The 24,918-nt window shown below is 41.0% G+C and overlaps 1 protein-coding gene across 6 annotated transcripts in view; it reads left to right on the top strand.

Annotated features, from left to right (window-relative positions):
• mtmr4 (myotubularin related protein 4) overlaps positions 1-24,918 on the top strand; it is a 39,757-nt gene that overhangs the window by 3,260 nt on the left and 11,579 nt on the right. For 2 of the 6 annotated variants that reach the window (XM_063485600.1, XM_063485596.1), the window contains exons 1-5: positions 10,247-10,425; positions 18,642-18,731; positions 22,618-22,734; positions 23,729-23,758; positions 24,311-24,393. In XM_063485600.1, coding sequence (XP_063341670.1) covers positions 10,381-10,425; positions 18,642-18,731; positions 22,618-22,734; positions 23,729-23,758; positions 24,311-24,393 — 365 coding nt within the window. In that variant the 5' untranslated portion in view covers positions 10,247-10,380. Of the gene's footprint in view, positions 1-1,238; positions 1,355-2,601; positions 2,703-10,246; positions 10,426-18,641; positions 18,732-22,617; positions 22,735-23,728; positions 23,759-24,310; positions 24,394-24,918 lie in introns of those variants that run through there. The other 4 variants (XM_063485601.1, XM_063485597.1, XM_063485599.1 and 1 more) reach the window with 3 other exon arrangements.

Below are 24,918 nucleotides of genomic sequence, written 5' to 3'. Positions count from 1 at the left end.
TCACTTAAGCTGTGATTCAGAGCCTGTGCAGAAATCTCGAGACAGTCCAGTTGGATCATTTTCTAAAGCAGATGTGGCATCCAGCAGGAGATGGTCTGCTTCAGATGCTTTTGCTAAAAGTATTCTGGTTTAGACTAAGATGTTGTCTGCATAAAGCATGGAAGAAGCACGACCTTTTCACTGGGAATTTGCAGCATTATTACCTGGTCACACTGACCCACATTAGCATTTTCAGCTTTTTACAAAGGAGCTGATCATTTAATGTTCACTTTGTGTATGGCAGTTGCATTCCTGCAGTGGAATTAACTTGAATCAGAAGGCACTAAAACATTTTTCAACCAAACCCATGTTTTTCATAGGTTTAGTTCAAAAAAAATTTTATAGGTTCATTTGCAAAAAATTAACTTTTTACTTAAATAAGTTTGAGATTACCCATGTATAAGTAGCTCGATTGTACTCTACCTGCCTGGTCAGCACCAAACGGTAAACAAAGCCGCAGGTAGTTGGTTACTATCTATCTAAAGATTCAGATGTTTCTGTAGGTGCTCTTAAACCCAAATGGGAACTAAAATGAAAATAAATATTGAAGTAAAGTAAAAAAGCTGTTGTTTTATTTTATAGCTTCCCACAACCGGGATGGTACATGCTAACATTGCTGCACTAACTAATTAACTAGTTAATTAACTGTAACTAACATTTATATTTAACCCTCAATCTGCTTTGAACTATTTCTGTCATATTGTGGCTCAAATATAGATTTATTTAATATATAGCTTTATTTTTTTTAATTTATAGCTTTATTTAATTTTCTTCTAGATGTGTCTGTTTTTTGTTTTGTTTTCTTTGTTTGCTTGTTTTGTTTTGGGGTTTTTTGTTTCTTTTTTTAAAGCTTCAGCCAATTCAAATCAGATTTCAGTTTTTGTTTAATTAAATCTCATGGGGCTATTTATGCTAAGTCAATAGATGACTCACATTACCTGAAGAGCAATATTGGAACCTTTTCCTCTCCTGAAAATGGTTGCCTGCATGTGATTTCTGTATTTATTACTGATTAGCAACAAAAGCAGTCCCTTCTGATCATGAGTCACGAGTTTGTTGTAGGTGGGTGAATTGTTAAGAGTGTTTGCCCTGTAGTATGGCTTCTTTCACTTTGAGCAGAGTGGGAGGGAGAAAGAGTAAGCAATAGAGACAGAGCGTGAGAGGGAGGAAGGGAGGCATGCCATGCACTGGACTACAACCAGTTTGTATTTGGGAGACGGAGACTGCTGCTACTCTACAAGACTCTTGAGCTTTAATCAACACCAAAAGCTAGACAGAAGCTTAAAGCAAAAGTTTGATTCGATACTTTGAACAGGTAAGAGAAGTCTGCTTTGAGACAATTTTGAGAGTTGAGTAGTTTTTTGGTGTTTGGTTTTTGTTCTTTGAGCTTTGAGCTGTGTGCAAAAGGGGGTGTGTCGGGTTAAAAAAAAAAAAAAAAAAAAGCAGTGTAGGGAAGTGAGATGAAGGCACTGCACAGTGAGAATCTAGTTCAAAGCTGGGTCCTTGCATGCAGTCAATGTGTTGTTAAAGTCTGATTGTTTACCCAAGGAAGTGAAGGCTCTATGTTTTGTCTCACTGCCTGTGTGCCACTCTTTTCATAGTAAACTTCCACTGAACATAGTCGCTCCCTCCTGACTTGGCTCGTATATGCACAGGAAGTAAGAGTGCAATATCAGTGTCACTTTTCATGCAGTCATTAAGTGTTTGTTTTCAGGGTAGTGCTTTTTTTTTTTTTTTTATTGTGTACAGCTGCTGGATCATTGCCTGTCGCTGTTCCAATGTGGCACACTGTCCAATCCAGGAGCAGCAGATTCAGCCCGCTTATGTTTCTGCAGTGTTGAGATGTAAATTAGTTGTAGGTCACCCGTGTTTCTGTGACAAATGCACATCAATACACAGTCACTGTAGAAAATACAAACCTACAAAGTGCAGATTTGTGCTTACAGGTGGTGTTTACAGTGTCCTGTCTGTGAGATGGTTTAGAAGCTATTAGAGGATACGGACATTCACCTCAGCACCTTTTTTTGTTTTTAATGATTTTGGTGGAAAGAAAAGTCGCAGTTTGTTCACATCTCCTGTCTAGCTCCTGTGTTGTTACCTGTTGGGCTGCTGATAATCTGCAGAGGAATGTTGAGTTTGCATTTCCTGTAAATCAGAGCTTCTCCCCTCTGGCCACGTCAGATCTGCACCAAAGGCTCTTTCACGTTGTCAGACCGCACACATGTGCCTGCGTGCATGTGTGCCGTGTTGTTACACTGACTTGACTACAACTGGAGAGGGAACTTCTTGGCCCAGGCAACCAGTTAAACCTGCATGCTTGACATTTTGTGAAGAACTCTTGGGCCACGAGGTTTTGTGTTGGGTCATTTCTGTAAAATAAAAGTACATCCGTACTCAACTTCCTCAACAGGTTTATTGTTTTAGTGCCAGCTTCTTATTCTGTACTTTGGTCCAAGAAGGTTTGAAATCCAGCCCTTCACACCATGGCACACACTCCATAACCACCCACACACAAGTCTGAAGGTTGTTGGGGTTTTTTTTGTTTTTGTTTTATGTTGGCAGGAGGCATCGCTGTCCCGACAGAGCCCAGTAGGCAAGAGGAGAGGGAGGGATCTGAAGAGGAACACCCAGACTCACTGTCTACAGCACTGGCTGACAGCATGGTGAGCCAATCACACTCCTGACTCCTCACTATTGTATATGTTTATATGTACTCTGCTGCAGATGCCTGACTGCTTTTAAAACAGGTGCCAAACTCCCTACATGATTTTCTTCATGGTAAACTGGCAAGCTGGGATTTTACACTCACACAAGAAATGACAGAATGCGGTTGCAAGCCAAAACAAAGCACAGACTGTTGCAACACGTATAACAATACACAACGCTAAAGCAGTTTTGTAAATGCCAGTTTCTTAAAAAAAAAAAAAAAGGTTTGGACATTTCCTTTTATACTGTATCAGTTTGCATTTCTGACCACTTTCAATCAGAAATACAGAAATGTTAGGATTTACTTGCAAACTAAAATATAGCAATGAAGCAGTAAAATTGAAACGATTTTGCTGCAAACTACAGTTTGTTAGATAACTGCTCTCAGATTTCTAAGCTCGGCATGTTTTACATGCAGGAAGCCAGTGCATTAGTGACTCCAGCTGGTTCTTAAAGGTGCCCGTGAGATATGGTGTCAGATCCCTTCCCAGTCTTAAACAGGGACTTGTGGAACACTATTTAGAGTAGGTGAAAGTAGATCGTCCTCTTACAGAGTCTCCTCGCCCAGACACTAGTTTTCTCAGCAGGGATCCAGCTTCATTGGCCTGTTGTTTAGTCCTACGTGCTTCTGCTTTCATGAAAGTGCTATGTAGCACCTAACAGATGTTACAAGTCTTTGATGTAGCTTGTTGCCACGTGGCCCTCGTACAACTGTGTTTTGGAGTACTCTAAAACCTGTTGACGTCCTATTTACATGAAGGAGCTCAGCGCATTACATGTGGCATTTCAGAATATGAGAAGCATGAGTCCTGAACAAGGCAATGAGCATTTAGTTCGCTAAGAGCTGAATGCTCACTCTCAATGTAGATTAAAATGCTCTTAGTGTAGCCAAGTGGTGAAGGTGTCTACTTCAGTAAATGCTGAATAGGGATATGTCTGTTTATCTTCTGTTTGCCCTCTAGTGGATACTATTGGCTACTCATTTCTGTGGTTTAACTGAGACTAAATGGTTTCTTTGTGTTATGTAAGGTCACAACAGTAATTGGTATAAAAAAGATGGAGGTGGAATTGTGCTGCTTCAAGCTTCTACATGCATTTTTGTTTTGAATCTGTTTTTGCTGAGTCTCACATTTTGCGATTCTTTGTCTAATCGCACTGCAGATGTTGGCCCGAGGGTTTTAATTCTATTGGAGCACAGAAAATTTAACACAGATCTGAGACTATTTGTGGATAACAGTACTACATGTATTTGAAATGAGCCATGAGACTGTGTATTTTAGTCCTAATTTAACCTGATTAGTGAGTACAGCATATTATTTTCAGATGTTAAGACATGCAGAGATTCTCAATTTAAGGAGATCCATAACCTTTAGGAGTTTAAGTATCCAGTATACAAAATGCATTTGTAATTTTCTTTTTTTTCTTATTTTTAATTCATTGCTCCATCACAGAGTGTAATTTAGGACACCCTTAGTCACCTGATGGGCCGTCTGCTTGTGCCTTGTCGGGCAGTGAATGGGCTTCAGAGTAAATGGTGCTTTAAAAGAGCAAATTCCTCTTGAAACTAATGGGAACCACTTTTATGGGACAGACATAGGAAGTGTAACAGGAGGATACATATCCCAAGGTTCTGGTCAAATGGTTCCACAGAATGTCACTGTGGCTGGATGCCCAACTCCCAGCCTTTTTATGGGAGCCCTGGGCTTAATTGATGGCATAGCTGATGAACAAACAATGTGCCCACAGGAGCATAAAATGAGGATGCAGAGCTTAGCTGTCTTGGGTTGAAGAGTGTTTATGCATTTATAGAAAAGCTAACCTCTTCTTGGTTTGGGTGTGGTCAGAGGTATGCGCTGCATGAGTAATCAAAGGCTCAAACTGTTATCAGGTGGCATGGTCACACCCTAGAATGTTTCAGATCAGCCTTAAGCAGTATTTGAAGTACAACTGTGATTTACAGATGTGTACAGTGTTCGATCAAATATGAAATTGTAATCGTTACTGTGCATGTTAAGAAACTACATTAATGGGACCTTTTTAAGTTGCCCAGTGGCCACAGTTAGGGAGGACAGATGGGAGTATCATTACCTTTTTGAGCTAACGGTTATATTCTCAGGTGGGATTGTGAGACAGTTGTTCCTCAGGTAATATGATCCTTTTTAATCATCTATGTGAAGCAGTGTTTAATTGCTTCCCAGCCTTGAGCTTGCTTTTTTTCCGTCCACTGAAACAAAATGGGAAATATTGAGCTCATGTTGTTGTCCACTCATGCTATTGCATTGTTAGCAAGATAATGGGAGCACGGAAACGGGTACAGCAGGATTGTTTTTACTCTGCCTACACTGCGTGCATTGTAGTTCTACTATATGAGGGTTGTGCACAATTGGAAGGCAAAGTTAATGTGGCAGCACTATGGAAAGCCACATGATGCTCTCACTTAGGGTTGTAGTTAAAGCGAGGGCTGTTAATGATTTGAGTGCAGCCCTACTTGAAGGCACCTTTGCCTCAAACCTAACCTTGGTTAGGCTAAATCATTCTGGCTGGCTGTCTCCGGTTCCTCATTCCTACTTTTCATTCCATTCAGATAATTGTTAACTTTATTTTTTGTTCAAAGCTTTGCGTGTGTGTGTGTCTGCAACACTTCCCTTCAGAGCCTGCTTAGCTCAATCTTATTTAAGATGTTGCCTGGCAGCCAGTCAGACGTTACTCTAGTGACAAATGTCAGTGAAATGTACGGCCTACATTTATATGCCTGATGAATTATTTTAATGTTTGTAATGGATCATATTGAGCTAAATACTTGTCCAGACTGAAGTCACACTTCCAAACACTAACTGTACACCAAACCCCCATACATCCTTGTTACTGCTTCACTACTTAAAAATTACTTGTTACTTAAGTTTCAAGTACTTTGGTTACGTCTATGAAAGGCATCCAAACACATACATGTATTTACAGAAATACTCAATTTCTGAAAGTTTAGCTTCATTTGGCCCTCCTTCCCAGTGCTTCATGTCTTTTTCATATCCTGCTTCTATAGCTGTGTGTCAACATGTAGGCTGACACCCTGCATTGGCTACTGGCTGACCTCCTTTCCTAAAATAAAACCTGAAACAGAGGAGCCCAAATCTGGTGCTCACTTCTGCGGCTGGTTCAGCCAGTACTGGACAAGCAGAGGGAGAGAATTTATAGCTCAGTATTTGGACTCTGGACCAGTTAATCATACATTAGTCAGTAGTGATCCCAAATACATTTATTTATTTTTTTAATGGCCATAAATGAACTTAAAAAGAGCTTCACAACCTGCTCAGTGAACTGATGATTCAAAACTCTTGGTTGTATATACTTTTTTTTTCATTTAGATATTGCAAGTCAAAAAATAACCAGGTTTTAAATAAATACATTTTCAAAGATGTACATGCTACAGTTCTAATATATGATTTAATGATGAGTCAGAGCAGCTGGAGATCTTTAAAGTTCAGCTAAGCTCATAAAGGGAAAGCCCCCTACACTCTCAGGGGTAATGAGGTATCAAACTTATTTGGGACTTAAGTCTTAATCATTGGGATTTTGCCAAAGGAAAGAAATCGCTTTAGACTGAGTTGCTAAGCAGACATCAGAAAACTTGGTGTAGCTCCTAGAGTGTACCACCTTCTTCTCCAAAGCCATGAATGTGTGATAAAGCTACAGTGAGAGGGGCACGTGTTTGGGCTTAGCTTTAATGTTGTATTTCACTTCTTCATTCCACTGGTGGAAAATAAATGTAATGGGCCACAGTTTCAAACCGTGTCATGCAAATGGTTCTTGGTAAGGTTTTGTTTAATTTATGGAGGTGGATCTTATAGCAGCAGATGCATGCTCCCATTAACGTGATGAAATGGAAACCATTCTGCACACAAGTCGATTGCATCCCTTCTTCTCTGCTTCCTTTTCCATGGTCTCTACAGACTGTATACATTACATTAGATAAAGCTTATAGACCTATATAGAACAGAATAACCTAGAATAATCTACTGTATTGATCGATTTAATATGTAACCTTGGGCAGCTTGTCTATTGTTGCATAAACAGTGTCATGGACATTGAGATCTTCTTCCTATAAAAGACTTGCAGAAGAAGCCAAACTGTTTGATGTGCAGGGGAAATATGATTGAATTCCAAGTGGGAATGTCTTGTTTCTACATTGTCAAAGTGTGTGAAATCACCTTAGGCATTAATTCCAATATCATGTTGGACCTCTCCTCCTTGGCGGTCGCACTTTCTCCTTCTCTCTCTCCTTCTCCCTTATCTTTCCTGCTTGGCTTCTCATGTCTTTTGTATAGTCTCGCTTATTCTCTAACCCTAAGAGAGTCTCCCAGACTTGTTCTCTAAAAACATAAAGAAGAATTATGGATTTGATCAACTGGTCCCTTAACGGAATTGACACCCTCCTGGGCTTGGGAGAGCCCGATTGTCCTGCGGAGACGTTTGCTGCCAGATACTCGATGGTCTGTTGCGTCGTGTGTCTGGTGACACTCTCGATGGAGGACTTTGAACGACATCTACCAATTCTGAACTACGGTAACAGAGTTCTGGCTGATTGGAGCTGGCTCGGACCTGGCTTATCGAAGCATAAGAAGTGGCTACAGCTGTTCAAAATCCCACAAGGCTGGCCGACATGATAGACGATGGGCAGGGCTGTGAGTGCTCAGACTGTTTTTTTTTTTGTTTTTTTTTAAATGCAATATGGATAAGATCTTGGAGAAGCTCATGGCTCTGCTATATGGATAACATCTTGAAGAAGAAGAACGGGAATTGAGAGACCTGGTGGCCAGTGACGGACATTAGACCAAATTGGAAGCAGTTTGTTCGCACTAACCAAAACAACTACCATCTTCATCTCATGTGGCCCCCCTGGATGCTCAAGGCAAAAGCTGACAGGAATAAAAATTCTCCCTAGATAATAAGACTGTTTGTTATGACTCTCTCCCTCCTCATTCAAGGTCACCCGCGTCGACCGAAGATTGTTGACTTTTGCTTAACCGGGTGAAGGGACACTTTCTCTCGGTTGAACACGGAACACACACACACACACACACACACATGCGCATGTACACTGACACAGACCTACACTCACTCCCTGTTGGAACTCAGTCTGGGGGGAGTTTTTTTTTTTTCTCCTCGTCTTTCCTCATGTTGTGCATTTTCCATTGTTGTTCGGTTCCGGGCCGCTGCTCGTGCGGCTGACCGGCCAGCTACCTAGCCTGACCTGTCTCCCCAATGTGATGTTTGTGTATTGTATGTATGATCGGGAAGGTCAGTCTCTTAATTGCCCCTTGGGGATAAATAAAGTCTTCTGAATCCTGAATGAATCCTGAATGTTCATCAGCTCAAGTCCATGTCAGTCATTGTATTCCTGAAATATGTATTCATGCCTCGTAAACAGCTGAGTTCTGTCTGCTGGAAGGAGACGCAAGCATCCTTTGGAGAAGCTTCTCCTCAGTGTTCACATTTGGATAGAAGGATTCCAAATGTTAACGCTGAGAACAATTCAAAACCTAGCAGGTGTCAGCATGGCAGTTGTAAGCGCTACTTCTGCCTCTGAGGTTCAAGTTCTCGCCACTAACCGTTGCGGACAGCATACTTTACTCTCTGCTTTCAAAAGCCTAGAACTATGTTGTTCTCTTGGTAGAGAGATAATCAAAATCTAACATTGCCAAAGTGGTGCTTAAGCACGAGAAATGTTGACCATGCAATGACCCAGAGCCAAGGACATTAACACCAATTACTGGGCTTTATTTGCTGCAGATGCATTTCAGGCTGCATTCTCTCACTGATATTAGGACACAATCCACTGTTATCAAAATTATGTTCTCAAGGCAGAAAGTAAACAAATTTAAAGTACATATTCTATATATGTACACACAGTGTATCCAGGATTACATCTATAGTTTTATGAAGCTGTCTGTGAAAATGGCCTTCGGTGTTTATAAATGTATTAGAACTGCATGGGTGCAAATGTAACAATATTAGGGATACCTCCCTGTTAAAATACAGACTTCCTGATCATATTGTAGCTACTAGCACACTGAATTACAACCGGCTTCCTAGTTTCAGTTATATCCATCCAATATCCGGGCATATGTAAATGTGTGGACCTCATGATCCACGGTTTCAGCATTGATTTAACTTCCTTTGTAAAGCCAGTGAATAAGACTTATGTCTCTGCACCAGCTTTACACTGTCAGCTGAAGCAGTTCACTTAATACACTTGTGTTGATGGTTTCTTTACACAAATTGCACTTAAGGGCAATAAACATTTACCCCCATGTGGAAATTCATCCTGTTAAAATGAGGCAGCACCTTTTGCTGGTGAAATTAATCCTATTTAATAGTGCTGTGTTTAGCTTATGCTGCATGTACTGCGTTATGCTTGTTACGTAATATGGGGTCATACAGCTGTAGGTGAGTGGCTGTCACGACTCTAACAGGAAGGAGGTTGGGGTAAGAGGGAGGAAGAGCTACGTCTTGCCTAGAAGTGTATGTGCAATCAGTGTCCTTCCTTGATATGATACGGTGACGTGCAGGATTTATAGTATCTAAAAATGTTTCAGGATAATGTGACAATGACACTCGGAAGTGGGGAAGAATGTCTGTAAAATGCTGTGTCACCAGCAATCTCTGCATCCACCGTCTCTTCTTGTTGCCCTCCCTCCCTCTGTTCTCTGCCACGTATTTGCCTTCTGCGCTACATCAGTAGCTGCTAGTGTGACCGTTTTGTGATGGGATACTGTCCCAACAATGGGATGCGTTGTGTCTCTCTGCTGTTGGCTTCAGGTTGTGCATTCTTTTTTGGGGGCATTTTTTGCGCATATAGCTATCAGTAAACTGTGTGTGTTTGAGCCACAGCGTACTGCAGTCAGTGTGGCAATCGGAGCATCTTCTGGTGGTCAGCGATGCACTCGAGGCTTTACCACCTTGTTGCTGAGGGAGAAGCATATTTCTGAAGGGATGTCGGTGAAGGGTGAACAAGGAGGAGGTGGGGGGAGGAGGAAGAGATGAGAAGGAGATGGGGAGAAATGCGAGCATGCAAATGTGAGAGAGGGAGGGAGGGAGGTAGATGCGCATGCAGAGGGTGGAGCTTACATCAGGCAGTTCCCTCCGTCTTCCTTTCTTTCCTGTTTTCTCTTCTCACAGTTTCCCCTGATCCACATCGCTGGGCACATCTGCAGTCATTTCAACTCTTCTGCTTTCGTCTCACTTGTAACTCAGCTGATCCACTAGACTGCTGCGCCTCTCTGTACTGTTTTTCCAATTTTGTTTATGGACTATCATCCTTTTTGCCAGCAGTGCAACAGGGGCTGTCTTCAGACGCCAGTGTGCAGCCCTTTCTGGGAGTGGTGGGGGGGTGGGGGTGGGGTGGGATCCTGACTTAGAGCCAGGGCTGCTGTGTTGTCCCACAGAACCTCTAGATAAGGGGCAAACCTGCAAAAGCTGCGGGGGGGTGGGAAGTGGGGTGGCAGGCAGAGGGGGTCGAAGCAAAAGAAGGTTGGAGAGGCTCAGGAGAAGAATGGTTATGCCGGCTCCTCGTGCTCTGGTGGTGCTGCTGCTCCGTAGGCTGCGTGTCATTCAGGCACAGTCCTGCCTCTCCTCGACATGAGCCTCACAGGAAGGGTGTCCTGCTCCATGCTCAACTGCTTTGTAAGTCTTTCATTTGTTTCCGATGGGTGTGTTTTAGGGCCCTCCTCTCTCTATCTCACCCGCCTGTGTGTTTCTGCCTCCCTTCCAGGTAGTGGAGGGTGGGGGTGCTGCTCGACACACGAGTGCTGCAGTTATTAAGTAACAGCAGTAACTCGATATAAATAATTGAATTATCTCAGAATGTTCTAGAGTATGAGGCGATGAAAAGGTGCTTCTATTGCTGTCATCATTCACCTCTGTCGGATGGACAGCTTTGAGCTGCTGGTATGTTGACTGACGGGGAGGAGAGGGGGGTGGGGAGCTGCCAGGACTAGGATGGGTAAGATGTTTTCATGCATTCACTGTTGCAGTCCCGGAGCACCAAAGTGTTCACTGCAGTGAAGGTCCTGCTTTGAGTTAGGATGTACATGGGCTATGAGGAAGAGGCATGTAGAACAGGTGTTTGTTTTTGTTTATGCCTTGAGATGGTAAAGAAAAGGTTGACAACCAAGGATGTTGACCTATGACCCCCTCAAGGTTAGCAGGTAATGAGCACATGCAGTACAATGTGGCCATTAACTGCTAACCTTCAGGAGGTCAGCTTTTCAACTACGCATTAAATCAAATCACACTTTCCTGCCAAGAGTCCAATGTTAGTAGCCACCTAAAGTTCATTTTTTGAGGCTGATATAAACAATGTCTGGTAAGATACCCAGTAAATAAAAAAAAATTAAAAAAAACTTCATACACATAAATGCCAGTAATTTGAGCTATACATTGTTAAAAAATGACACTTACCTTTGAAGCCAGCAGACTTTCCATAGCCAGACTTTCTTTGTGTTAGCTATTTTGTCACTAGTATGAGGACAGTAGTTATCAACTGTCTTTGTTAACTCAGACTTTCTTTTTCATGCTCACATAAAAGGGGGTGTTTGGATTTTACTTTCCTCCCATACAAAATGGGCAGATCAAGAGCCAGCTGCTTCGGCCAGAGACATTATCAGAGGAACAGGTGATGAAACTTTTTAAAGGATATTTAAAAGAAAACAGCAAAAGGAAATACAGGTGGTGAAAATAATCATTAATCTTGTGAATTCATAGGTGAACGTGTTTATTTTCACCACTCGGTGAAACTTAAATACTTGCAAATTATAAAGCTAGCATTCTTTCAGCAGAGTCTGTATCACACTTTGAGCATGTGGTTGATAAAAGAATCAGTGAAATTTTAGCCCTTCCACCTTTTATAATATAATATAATATAAAAAATGTTACTTAGCACCAAGAAAGCATCAGTAGTTTTGCAGGTATATAACACATCTCCCTCAGAGGGAAAGATGTATTTCAAAAACTTTCATGGAAATGACAAGTTGAACAAAATATTTTCTTCAAAAACTACAAATGTGAACCTTTTGAAAGTTTTGGGAACTATGAACTATGAAATATGAAAATGAGACTGATCTAGCCTCTGGGACACATGCAAGTCTGTACTAGTATTTCATAGTGATCCATCCATTAGTGTTTCAAATGGTTCAGCCACAGTAGAGGACTGGCATGCTGAGATCCTTTCAGCATTATCACATATATTTCACCTAGAGATTTATCAAGCTATTCCTCTGTTTCTTTATACAATACATATCCCAAAAAAGATTTTAATAATACTAGTGAAAATTATATTGTCACAAATCTTCTTAAAGAAAGCTTTGTTTGAAAAGCTGTCAGGTAGGAAGAGTGCAGCTGTTCATTCTCCCTCTCCTTTCTCTGTGAACAGATGTAGCCAGGCGTTCCGCAATTTATGATCTCTCTCCAATATGTCTGTGACGCAGCTGAGTCGGCACTTCTCCTGCATCAGTGTCTGTATAATTTAGTATCCCCATCCTTTGTTGCTTAAGTGGATCAGAGCGCTGTCAGTCTTCTCCTGTGGAAGGAGGCTCCATCATTTTCATCATGGCCACCACTGTTGTGATCCAGCAGTTGCGGGGGCATCTTCAGTTACTATTCTAATGTACAATGTGCAATGTTGTCTGCAGTAAATGGAACTATAAACATATAATTGAATTGGATAAGATTTTTCCATGACTCAGATTCTATTATTCCCACTATTTAAATAAATCAGCAGTGTAAGTAAAGCCAAAAGCTTATTGGGGGATGTGCCTTTAGGCTGTATCAGGCTGTATGCTAACTCTCTGCCTAATACCAAGGTGGAAAAAAACGGTAAACAGACTTTGTGTTGTGACCCCCGAGGAAGACAACACAACAGAGATGAGGGACTGGGGGGGAAAAAAAAGCAAAGTGCGTAGCAAGTTATTGAAAGGAAAGGTACTTAATTTGTATTTGTTGTCTCAGTATAGCCATACCAAACCAAAGTCTGAGCTAACCTATGTGAACGTTTATGCAAACCTTTTTTGGGATAATGCCAGCCAGTTTATTATATTGTTTCGTGTTTCACCAATATAGACAACCACCTCTGTACCCTAAATAATGAGTTTTGACACTCCAGTACGTATGAATAAAGACATGGTTTGATGATCATTAGAATAGTTTCTGGGCTTTTCTTAGGGTAGCTGCATAGGCAGAAAACAACTCATTTCTGATGCCAGAAATAAAACAGAATGACACCCAGTCATTCTGTTTTAAAGACAGGCCTGAAATATGGCAGAAACCACTCAGTTCAGAACAGACCTTCAAGGGTTACTCCTAGAAGACTTTCAAGGGGTAAAGAGTTAAAGGAAAAACTAACACAAAGGTGTCTCAGTAAGGGCTTTTGCCACCATAACCCTTTACCTCATTTGGTGTTTTGAAAGTCAAACCATTCAGTGATGCCTCATGTCCTGTGGATATGGGCATTGTCTTCCTGGAAGAGGATAGAAATGTTTAAGGGGCGTCCATACAGGTAGTGACAAGAGACTGTGGAATGTCGATCAACTGCACCATCTTCAAGAGGCAACAGGCAAAGTGACAGTTAAATGTGAAAGTTAAATTTTCAACTTAAAGGCCATCAGTCGACTTGACTACCAGTTTGAGTGACAGATACCACTGGTTGATAAGTAGGGCAAATACCACAAAGTAAAGTGCAACAAACAAATCACTTAATATGTTGATGGACCACTCAGGAGGACTTTTTATAGATTAGCAGTGACTTGTCCTGTAAGTGTGTCTAAACCAGAACACCAACATGTCCCTCGCAAGACATCAGAGCCATCAGACGCCTAGACTGTCAGGGCCATCGGTTCATGCTTTTGCTTTAAGTTGTCGCTTGTTTGTGTGTTTACCTTGATCGATTTGCTCTTACTGTGCTACAAAGTGTTACTCCAACTTTGTGGATTTCGGATGGATTCTGTTCACGTAAAGAAAACCCTGCCCAGTTTATTTTTTTCAGTTCTTGGAGTACTGCCCAGTTATAACACAAAAATGGAATTGATTGTTTAGAACACAGTGATCGATTGAAGATTAATGTAGGTGGCGATGGGACAAGGAGAAAGAAATGCATTTAGAGAGATTTGTCATAGTCTGCCATCTTTGATCTTGACTTTTTTACTTAGAATCTGCTCCCTAGCTCTACTCAGAAAAATATCTTTGGCCTGGTTATTTTTAATGTTTATATATAATGTTTTTCATTCTGCCCTGTCTCTGCACCCTCTGCCTGCAGTCATTTTCGTCCTTTTTCCCCTCGCTTTTTTATTTAGAATCATCGTTTAATATATTTATCATGTCCAACACGGCGAATGACCGAACAGTTAAAAGCAGAGATGTAAGTGCGTGTTGTCCACATATTCAGGAGGTCACCTTGGCATCCTGTAGTGCTTCTCTAATCCGAAAAACTCTGGGACAAAGCACCAGTCAGATTAAGTAAATAATCTGGTGAGTAAGGACAGCAAATTGTTAGAAAAAGCTTTTGGGTGAAAGGGCCTCTAAAAAGAGGCTGTCGTATCCATGGAAACCAGACATTTATTCATGAACACTGTGCCAATGTCTCTTTCACTTTGTCTACCTATTCTGTCCTGTTTCCATTTGCATACGTGCAGGACCGTTTTCACACATGCTTTCCCCAGAGAAGTAAAACTTGGAAAAAGCAACTGTGCATTATTCCCTCCACATGCATGCTGCTAATCTGTCTTGCCACGGCTGTCTCGTTGGCTGCTACAGTAGCTGATATCATAGCTGATACTGTTTTGGCTATTAATGTTATCTTGATGTTTCATGTGCTATCAACTCTGACATTTATATTTGGTAAATGCACGGAGGCGTATGCGCGCATGCCTGTCAGCTCCAGCTTTTTGAGCTGGTTGGACAAAGGTGGGGGAGGGTGCGCAGGCTCGCAGCAGTGACGAAGCAAAAACGTGTCGGGCACAGGACAAGCTGTGCTCCATCTTTGGGAGCTGTTTAGAAGTGAGAGCATCCCTGTTTTCCTTTAATCTTCTGTAAGCTGATTGTCTGCTTGTGGAAACAAAAATCACAATATGGACAAAATAAACTCCCTCCAAAAAAGTCTCCAAATGTAATGACGGTTTTTAAAGCCAGGTCTTTAAGCATCATCTTTGTGCAAAGAATCTATGAAGCTGAAATATGCATATATCCATGTTTCATGTAGTTCAATGAGTATGTTCCTATGGTATTTGAATCTATTGCTGTTAATATAAGCTAATAGCAATAGCTCATTAGGTAGTGTCTTGTGCTTCTAGGGCAACACATACACAACTTAGCTCTTCTTGTCTTTAAAGTACATCGCGTACTTGTGGGAATCAGAGAAATGCTGTGTCAGAGCTCTGCAAGAGAAAAGTATAAATGTGGCCAAGAGTCTACCAGGTAATGCTGCCTGGGGTATTTGGAAACCAAACCAGATTAGATGGATTGTTGATGGGAGATGAAAGTGTGTGGCTGTGGTCCAAGTGTCTGTCTGCTTTTTTTTTTTGTAAGATATTATAATGTAAATTGACACATTTTTACAGGAAAAACTGATTTGGAGGTTGGTTTTGGTTAACTTTAGAGTAATTGATTATAATTGAATTTCTCAGAGGGACTTCTATAATACTAGTGGCTGAAGTAATTTGATGTGGTGGTCGATCAGCGTGTGATGACCTCATAGGACCCCTCTGACTGATGGCCACAGTCATAATACATACACCAATTCTCAGGTGAACATAAGTAATGTTGATGTTGCACAGCTGCCTCATCAGTCTGATGCCACCTGTTGGCTCAGGGTAAAAGGTCAACAGATTAGTGGGGTTGCATTTCAAAAGGATTTGGAGGAGGGGACAACCACATTCTGGGACAACCAGAATGTGTTTCTTCTTAGAGAGGCACCACAGGTTGGTGTTTTTAAACTGAGGATTTTAACATTTGATTTGGTGGAAAACGCCATTCGTGTGATACTATATAATCCTAATTACAAGCAGTCAACTGGAGTAATTACATTCATGCTAACATTCAAGTTGTGATACCGATTCAGAGCTACCGAGAACAACAAATGAGTGTCATCATGGAGGCTTTGCTAGAATTTACATGAAAACTAAAAGGAGTTTCAACCCATTTTCTATCAGATTTCTGTTTGTTACCAAACAACAACAACGCACTCATTAAAGCATATTTATCTGGTCTAAATATAGATGATAATCACTGAACAGGAGTTTTTTCCTCTTCCTCACACACAGCACACTTTACTTGATCGTTGCATTACAAAACCACCACTCTCCCCTCATTTTGAGTGTGCATTTATATGAAGATGGAAACACAGCATTACCATGAACGTAAAGGCAACATTTGGAGGAAATGGAGCCTGCAGTAATGCTAGATAGCACTTACCACTGGAGCAACTCATTAGGGGGTTTAAATGCCTCACATGGACACATTCACCATGACACCCACCTCTGTGGCAATCATCACCACCACTGTTTATTGCAACTTATACTATAATAAATTAACAGATGACTTTCAGTTGGGATTTATCACTTTTCTTTCCCATTGTCAGACTTCTACCCCCGTGCCTACCTCAAAAGGCCCTTTTTGAGAGAGGGAAATCCCTGGTAGCTGGATATTCTCCCTTCCAAGGGTTGCCAAGAATTTGACACCTGTGCTGTTTTGTCCATGCAATACCTAAATCTAGAGCTGCATCCAGCCATCCTCTCCTGCACTGCTTAGCCACCTTGGGGTGCCAACTGTTTTCATCATCGGCCAAAAGTTTTCATCATCCATGACACCACCTGTGCTATCACAGATGTATGTTTTTAGCTCACTGTAATTATTACCTACTGATGGAGCTATGTCACATAAGCTGAAAAATACTGCCTTGGCATTGTCATTATTACTTGTGATGTGATGCTTTTGGGAAAATGTTGGTGATTGGTGACTTGTAGGTGAGGGGTTGTCACTGTAGGGACACTATGTCCATCTGTTACCAGCCCAATGGGTGGTATGCTTATCGTGTGGTTTAATTACCAGTTTGAGCCTCCGGATTACAGATGTAACCACTGTAAACACGGCAGGAGTTCTCTGTGGTCAGACATCAGTTGGTTTCTGATATAATTCCTGAAATTTCAGCATGTCCTCCTCTTGGGATGCAGTGTTAAAGGTTTTTCATTTTCAGGTTAATTTCACTTTGTTCTTATTGTCTTGTATTCTAATCCGTATTTTAAAATTAAACAACATTTTCAAACACAATACTGTAATTGATCTCGACGCCTCCTCATGCCAGTTTTTTTTTTTTTTTTTGGAGGGGGGGGGGGGTTTGGTTTAATATGCATGGGATCTTTTTTCATTTTGCTTTTTAAAATTCAATAATTTCACCTAACTGATACTTTGCTGTTGTGTGGTTTATTTGGGGTTTTTTTTTTAAAATATACTATAACTATCTTGGTGGGATCCTAGAAGATTCCGTGGATGTGATTCACAGAAATAAACCACCCAGTTAGGCCTCTATTTCTGATTTTATTATAAAACCAAAATGACACAGGGTCGCACTCAAATGGAAAAGTGAAAATCCAGCAGAGCAGTAAAGTGGCAGAAATGACACAGCACCTGAACGAGAAGGATTGGAACTTATTCGTGTTATAGCACAAAGCTAGAAAATTGTTGGACATGCACCACACTAATGTACCATACTATATACACTATAGAGTATAGAATGGTATATTGGGGAAGATGTTAATTTGCTTAATGTGCTTACTTTTGAATTATGAAGTTAAAAAAAAATATAAAAATTATTTGCAAAACGTTGGTGTTTTTAGAATAGGGATTAAAGAGAATAAAAGCCAAGGGCATGTCCTTCAGTTTCATCATGTGATTGCTTTTCACCCCTTTAAGTCCAGTGATTGAAGTATGACCTGATGAACATATTTGCTCAGCCCGAGTTGGACACAGGCCCCTAAGCTTCAAGGACAGACTCGACTGCCCTCTTTGTTCCTCTCGTTCTCATCTCCGCCACTCCTTAAAGTGTTGCAGTCTAATTTTAGCCGACCATCCATTAGAAGAGAAGTGAACTTGAAAAGACTGCAGCTGTTTTTTTTTTTTTTGTTTGTTTGTAATTTCTAAGAAACTGCAGAAATATTTGCAAATCATATTTGCAATCAAAATAGTTACGTTTATTATCTGTATAATCTGTATTTTTTTTAAAAAAAAGGTAAAATCCTCAAGTTAATCGCAGTATCTTTGTTTGCACTACACCCAGTCACATAGTGTACTGGTTTGTGATAGGCAGCACTGGGTATCTTTTACACTTGCAGTAACCACCTGCACTGCAGTGCCAAAGCAAACACACTGCAGACATCAAAAGTTGCATTTCTCTTTCAGCATTAGTATTCATCAGGCAGGAAAACTGTCAGTCATAAGCAAGTAATAAACATTTTAAATGGTTTGGCACATTGACCTAACACAAGGTTGTGTACTACTTTTTTTTCTTTTTCTTCTTCAAATGTACAATTTTAGGGCCCTCGTAGTAAATTTTTAATCTCCTACGTGATGTCTGAGCTGGCTGCAAGAGATTGCAAAACTCTACCTGGCACGTATGAACCAATGAACTACCAGAGCCTAATGACCTGGATAAAAGCAGTGAGAATATTAACTCTGGGTTTGGTTGTATTGATTGTTTCATGTCTCTTCACATGCTTCAGTATTGCTATCAACAAACTTTATGGACTTTGTGTGTTGCTTCAGTTTCTCATATGTAGTCTCACATTGATATGTTGACATGAATCACAACGGAAGTATTTATCTTTCTATCGCTGGATTGTGTTTGTGTCTGACAGGGTGAAGAGGGGCCTCCCAGTCTGGAGTACATCAAGGCCAAGGATTTGTTCCCCCAGAAGGAGCTGGTGAAGGAGGATGAAAGCCTTCAGGTGAGGTGACAACCACTTCTACAGCACGGTCCCATCTGCTCTCACGCCCAGCAACATGACTTAATATTAGAAAACCAGGAACAAGTGTGGCACTTCTAGGTTGTGACGTTATGTTAAATCTTGGTGGCTAATAAAATCAGTGTTCCTCTGAAACACCCTCACCTTGACGCCTGGTCATCTCATGATTTCCGAGATATTACTGCACAAGTCTCAACCCGACAGGCTTGAGGTCAGACATGGAAGAAGTGATGGTGATGGGGACCCAGAGGAATGCTTTTGTTTTTTTTCACTGTCATGTAGCTCAACTTTTTCCTGTGCTAAACACTGACAAAATTAATTAGCAATTAGAATAACAAGTATTTCCATTTGAATGCAGCAATTGCCCGCATTCTCTACAGATAAAGTATCATAGAGTTCTAATAAGAAAACAAATTCTCTTCAGTAAACTTTTTTTAAAATTGGTTCTGAATTAAGCCAGCATGTAAAGATAAGGGATATTTTTATGCAAAGCTTTAATAAGGAGAGCAGGAAGTTGTTTTGCATGTACATATGAAAGGACTGAATTGTGGCTCAGGCCTTTCTTTAAGTGCATTGGTTGTAAAGGAGCACTTGTGCTTGACCTACTTTAAAACATTTATTTTTTGAATATAAATGTAAATGTTCATATTATTAACATAAAAAGGCTAAATACATATATGTAGTTGGCCTGTTGAAGATCAACTTCTAAATACAGTAGAAATTTTACTTGAGAGGTTTGCATATGTGAGCCATACTGCAGAATAAACTACCCCAAGCTGTTCCAAAAAAAATTTACATAAATAAATTAGAAGCCGCTGCAGAGGATAAGAAGGTTCAGAAACATTTAGGTCAGTTAAGTGAGAAGGATTTCAAAGTCTGTTCCATGTGAGGATACAAGTAAGCAGAACTGTGATGGCTAACTTGCGCTTGACCCTCTGGTGTTAAGCTGGCGCTCTGTGGCTGTCTGCTGGTTAATGGAGCTTAGCATCATGTGTCTGGAGCACTGGACAAAGGAAAAGTGGAGGGAGGAGGGGCCTGGGGTCACTATCTGTTGTTTCTTTTTTGTGGCTTTCAATTGAAGCCACTTGGTTTCTAGTGAACTGCAGGGAGTATCAACCTGTTCAAATGTTTTATTATTAAAGTGCTATGCTTTAAAGGGCTCTGTGTGTCAAAGGTCTTTTGTATATTTTTTCCAGCTGAGCAGTGTGCAAAGGAAGCATGGCTGGTTCATAGTCTGCTAGCAAAGTTTATGAGAGTGTCTTTTAATCTGCTGAATTCTTATGGCAGAATCTTTCTGTTTCTGCACTCTTACGCTTGCTTCCCTTCCCCTTGCATTCACACATGGAGTCACATGCATGTGCTTTTGTGTGACTTTTTGTGCATGTGTAGGCTCTCCCATGATGGTTTCACTGACAGCTGATGTCTCTTACTGCGGACAAATTGCAGGCATTTCCCCACCCCACTGTATTTATTACCCTACTGCCTTCCCTCCTGCGTGCGTGCAAGTCATGGTGCATGCTTTCAGTTGCGCGTACATTTGCTCACGTGCATGTCCTAACAGGCAGGCTGCTTAAACCGGAAGTCACGACTCACAAGTCAGTGTTTTCTTTTTTTCCTCTTTAAATGGGGCTTTCTACTCACCCTCCCTCCCCCCCTCTCTCTTTCTCTCTCTCTCTCTCTCTCTCTTGTCATATTTCTGCTGCTGAAGGCTTCATAGAGGAAACGTGACACAGTATCTTCTGTTGCACTTGCTGGCTGCCAGTGACTCATGCACCTACTTTTGGAGCACAGCTTGTTTAATGCAGCTTGCAGTCTGTACACCATGTTAACTATGGCACTCCTAGCAACACACTTCAAGTCTTTTCCACAGCAGAGAAATGTGTACACTCTCTACCTGAATTTCTACTGCCACTGAGCCAGTATTTAATGAAATTGTATACCTTTCCTTTGCTTTTGTGGCGTTTTCCTTTTATATATTGTAAAACGGTATCCTCAGTCCTTTTCCTCAGTCAGTAGCTACATGGTTTTTAAGCTTAACCTAGCTAGGTGTCAGCGCCGTTTGTCCTCCTGTCACTTTCAATTTGTCAGTTGAAAAACTGGAATATTTTAATCCCAAAAATATTTCAAAGTCCCGCTCTATTGTGCCGAGAAGGAGGGGGCTGCTGCTGCCTATATTTGGCTCTGCTGATGTCTGAGCGCAGAGTACTATGTGCTCCATTTCCCAGTTTAAGCTACACTTCTTTTTTTTTTCCCCTCGTCATGCTTCCTGTCTCGATTCATGTGGAAGTTTTCAGTTATTGATGAGCAGCAGGTGCAGTGATAAATATCAGGGCTTTTTTTTTTTTAAAAACATTTTTATGGATCAGCCATCATCAACATCTTTTGACCTCTTACCACTTGATGGGATTTCTACATAATAGTCCTGCTTTATTTTAAAGTTTTATGCAATTTGGCATGAGAGTAAATAGTCTGTTGGACTAGATGGAGTGATGGGAATATCGGTCACATTTAGCTTTTTGTGCTGTGGAGCTCTTCTTTCTGCAGTGTTGGCTGTTTCAAGTGGGCCTGCTATAGCCTTGCATTTGCTCTGCTGCATGTTGTCTTTTTTTAACATGCACTAGTGGGTCCTCTTCAGCGTCACTCAGCAGTGCATGCTAATACAGAATGAGGTAATGTTGTCTCTAAGCAACACTTTCCTCACTACTTAGCAACTCAACAACAAGACCGGTGTCGCACTTTTCATTAGTTTGAAGCAGCCATAGCGATAACTGTGCTCGTGCCAATCGCATCCAAGTGACAACTGAGGAAAAAAAGTATGTTATAATCAAGACTGAATGGGCCTTACACAGTCCCCCAATTCATCACCAAGCCGAGAGTGTTTCACAAAGTTATTTTATAATCTAACACTTGTGCTCCTGGTCAACACCATTTATTCAAGATCTTTTGTTTCAGTGCATCTTTTTTTAATTATATTGAAAAAGCAGTAAAGTAAGTAAACAGAATAACAACAAGAGCAGCTGGTCTGAAACTGATTAAAAGCTTCCTGTTTTAGATAAATGAAAAGATGTTTTAGGAGTTGGCACGTGCAACCATGTGTCTCTCCCACTCTGTCGACTTTTAAGATAATACCCTGCCTCAGAATGAAATGAAAAATGTTCTGTTAACCTCTGTTGGGAAGCAATTACCTTAATGTAGGGGTGTCGTTGCGGCTGAAGCCGGGGCTTGGCTGTGACTAATCAAATGGCCATGGAATGTTAATGGACAGTTTGGGATCCCTCTCCCTCTACACCGGAGCAGACAGTCTCCCTTCCACCAACAAGCCCCTCTGTGCTCACAAAGGCTCTTCTGTAAAACTCATATGCCCTAATTGGACAGCTACGCATGCACGCTTTTTCTCATGTCCCTCTTTTTCTTTTATCTTCAATATTACTCTGACAGGATGATCACAAGCTGTCAGCAATGCTGGGTATTGCTTATAAAAATGAAATGCCGTGCCAATATAATATTTGAGTTTAAGTACCTCTAAAAGTATGACAAGGAGCTTAACAGATCATGTCACATATCTTGCTGTTTTGCTCTGAGATTACTTTTTTTTGATGACCATCTAAAAAAATCCACAGTAGTACACAGACATTAATGGTCTGGCTTTTCAGTCAAAGTTAAATTTAATTTGTCATTGTCCAAAAATGACATTCCCACGATCAATATTTAGAATGAGTTGCACCAAAACTGAGGACGCGGCATTAACATAATATGTTCTGTCAGGATTAGACTTCCAGTAGATTGAATAAAGCTGTTAAATACGTGCTGGTGTAATGTTTCATGCACAGGAGACGTAAACAGTTCCATTGTTTTTGGGTCTTTGCAGGTGCCGTTCCCAGTTCTTCAGGGGGAAGGTGTGGAATACCTTGGCCGTGCTGATGAAGCCATCATTGCCATTTCTAACTACAGACTTCACATCAAGTTCAAGGACTCAGTCATCAATGTGAGTGCATGTCTCCGACAACAAACCTAACAAAGAATCACAGAACTGTCACTTCTGCCAGAGCCCTATGCCACCAGCAGAGGAGAGGGAAGGATGTTTAGTTTGGATGCAATTAGACTTTTTCCCTTCCCCCATATAAGTTTTTATTAAGAAAGAACTGTGGCAATAAGGCAAATAAACTTTCAATGGGGTACCCGTAGAGCACTTTTAGCTTACTTGGCATGTAGTTGTTTGTACCAAGGTTAAATCACAGGAGCACTAGACCCTCTAATCCTGAAACCACAAAGGTTTAATGTGACATCCAGGCTGGCAGTGCTGTCCACCAGCTCGCTCCTGCTGACGTCAGGCCTTGCTCAAATACAAACAGGCTGGTTGTTTGCATTCACTGGCAATGAAAATCCTTCTTCCCAAATCCATGTCATCTTTTCCAGAAGGATTCAGCTTCTGGAAAAGATGACAGTTTTAAAAACAAAGGAGGTGGCGAGGGCCAATCACCAAGGCACGTCCTCACCTTAACTTTAAGCAGAGGAGAGTGAGATTACCACACAAAGTTCAAATGTCACAGACTAACAGTCCTTATCAAACTGATTTCCTACTTAGACAGACTCCTGCCTTGACCCCAGAAGCACACATGAACTGTATGAATGCCAGCAAACAACAACCTTTCACCCACACCTCCCCTTCACAACTCTTTACAGCCTCTTACTTTTAAGCTGTTTTCTTGCCCTTTGCTCCCGCCTGTGTTTGTCTATCTCGTCATGATTTCCATTTGACTTGGCCATGTGCTACAAATAGTGCACAGCGTGATCCGCTCGGTTGTCTTTTCATCTCGCAGCCTCTTTGGTGTTTACTTTCCTTTTAACTCTTCATTTCCCAATGCCTCCTTTTTGGGTTTAATAGTTTGTTGTTTTGTTTTTTTCCATTTCCTCCTGTCTTATTTCTTCCCTCCCTCCTTCTCTCCTTGTCTGTGCTCCATGGTGTCACTGTGTTTTAGACCTACCCAGGTGTGGACATTGACATATCTGTGAGTACCATATGATAAAACATCACCCTCTGCCATAGTCTAGACAGCTGTCATTAAGCTCCTCTTCACTTTACATGATTGGGATGCACTGAGGCCAAACTGTAATTTACATTCAGCAGAGTGGTAGATGGATTAATCATTTTGTGAAATGACTGTGTCGCCAGCACTCTCTCTCATGAATTAAACTGGCCATTATTTGTAAAAAGTGCACATACATAGTCCTTATGCTCAAAGGTTTGTCCATAAGGAATTTTTTAAACCTCGTTGGGGGTTCATTAACATCTTACTCTAAAGTACTACTTACCTGCTTGAAAAGCATAAGAGACAGCGGTTTGTAGCTGTCACTTGGTATCATAACAGTTCTAGAGGCAAAGTTGGAACACCAGTGAGGCCTTTTGTTCCTCTGCAGTCAGGTTAAAGGTTTACTTAGTGTGTCTAACCTGGATACAGTCTGTGCTAGACCAGAGGGTGGTAATTTCTCTGCCAGTGTGCTGTCTGCTCACACAGTGGGCCATCAGGCTAAATGCACATGCTCTCTGTCTCCCTCTGCAGGTGCCTCTCAGGCTGATAGAAAGTGTAGAGAGTAGAGATATGTTCCAGTTGCACATCATTTGCAAAGACTCTAAAGTTGTCAGGTAAGGAGAGCCCCTCACTCTTACACTCTCTTACAGCACAGTACTCTGATACACATTTGAATTAGTAATACTATGGGTTCATTTAGGAAACTGTTCATATTGCACATTACCAATTGTAAATTGTACACATAACAACAGACTGACTGAATTTGGAGTTCAGTTTGACTTACTTGAGATCAAATTAAGCAATAATGTAAAAGGACTTGACATGGAGAAAGAGACAAATTATGTGTTTTTGCAGAACTGAACTGTACTTGTAGTCATTGATGATTTTGGTCACAACTTGTGACGCACTGTCATTCGCCCACCTTAGATAGGAAATGTAAAATAATATGTAGGTAATACTTCTTTGAAACTAAGGTTTCAAAGGTAATAAAGGGTGTTGGTAAATTCTCATCTTTATGTGTTCATGAACATCTGTAAAGTTTAAAACCAGTGGAACCGTCGCATACTCGGTAGCAGATGTGCCCAGCAGCATTTTGGTTCCTCATTATTAAGCAACCACATTACTACTCTGGTTTAAAG

Source organism: Pelmatolapia mariae, linkage group LG10_11, assembly GCF_036321145.2.
Source record: "Pelmatolapia mariae isolate MD_Pm_ZW linkage group LG10_11, Pm_UMD_F_2, whole genome shotgun sequence".
Lineage (NCBI taxonomy): Eukaryota > Metazoa > Chordata > Actinopteri > Cichliformes > Cichlidae > Pelmatolapia > Pelmatolapia mariae.
The sequence above is the reverse complement of the archived record's forward strand: the minus strand, read 5'-3'. Positions and strand labels throughout refer to the sequence as shown.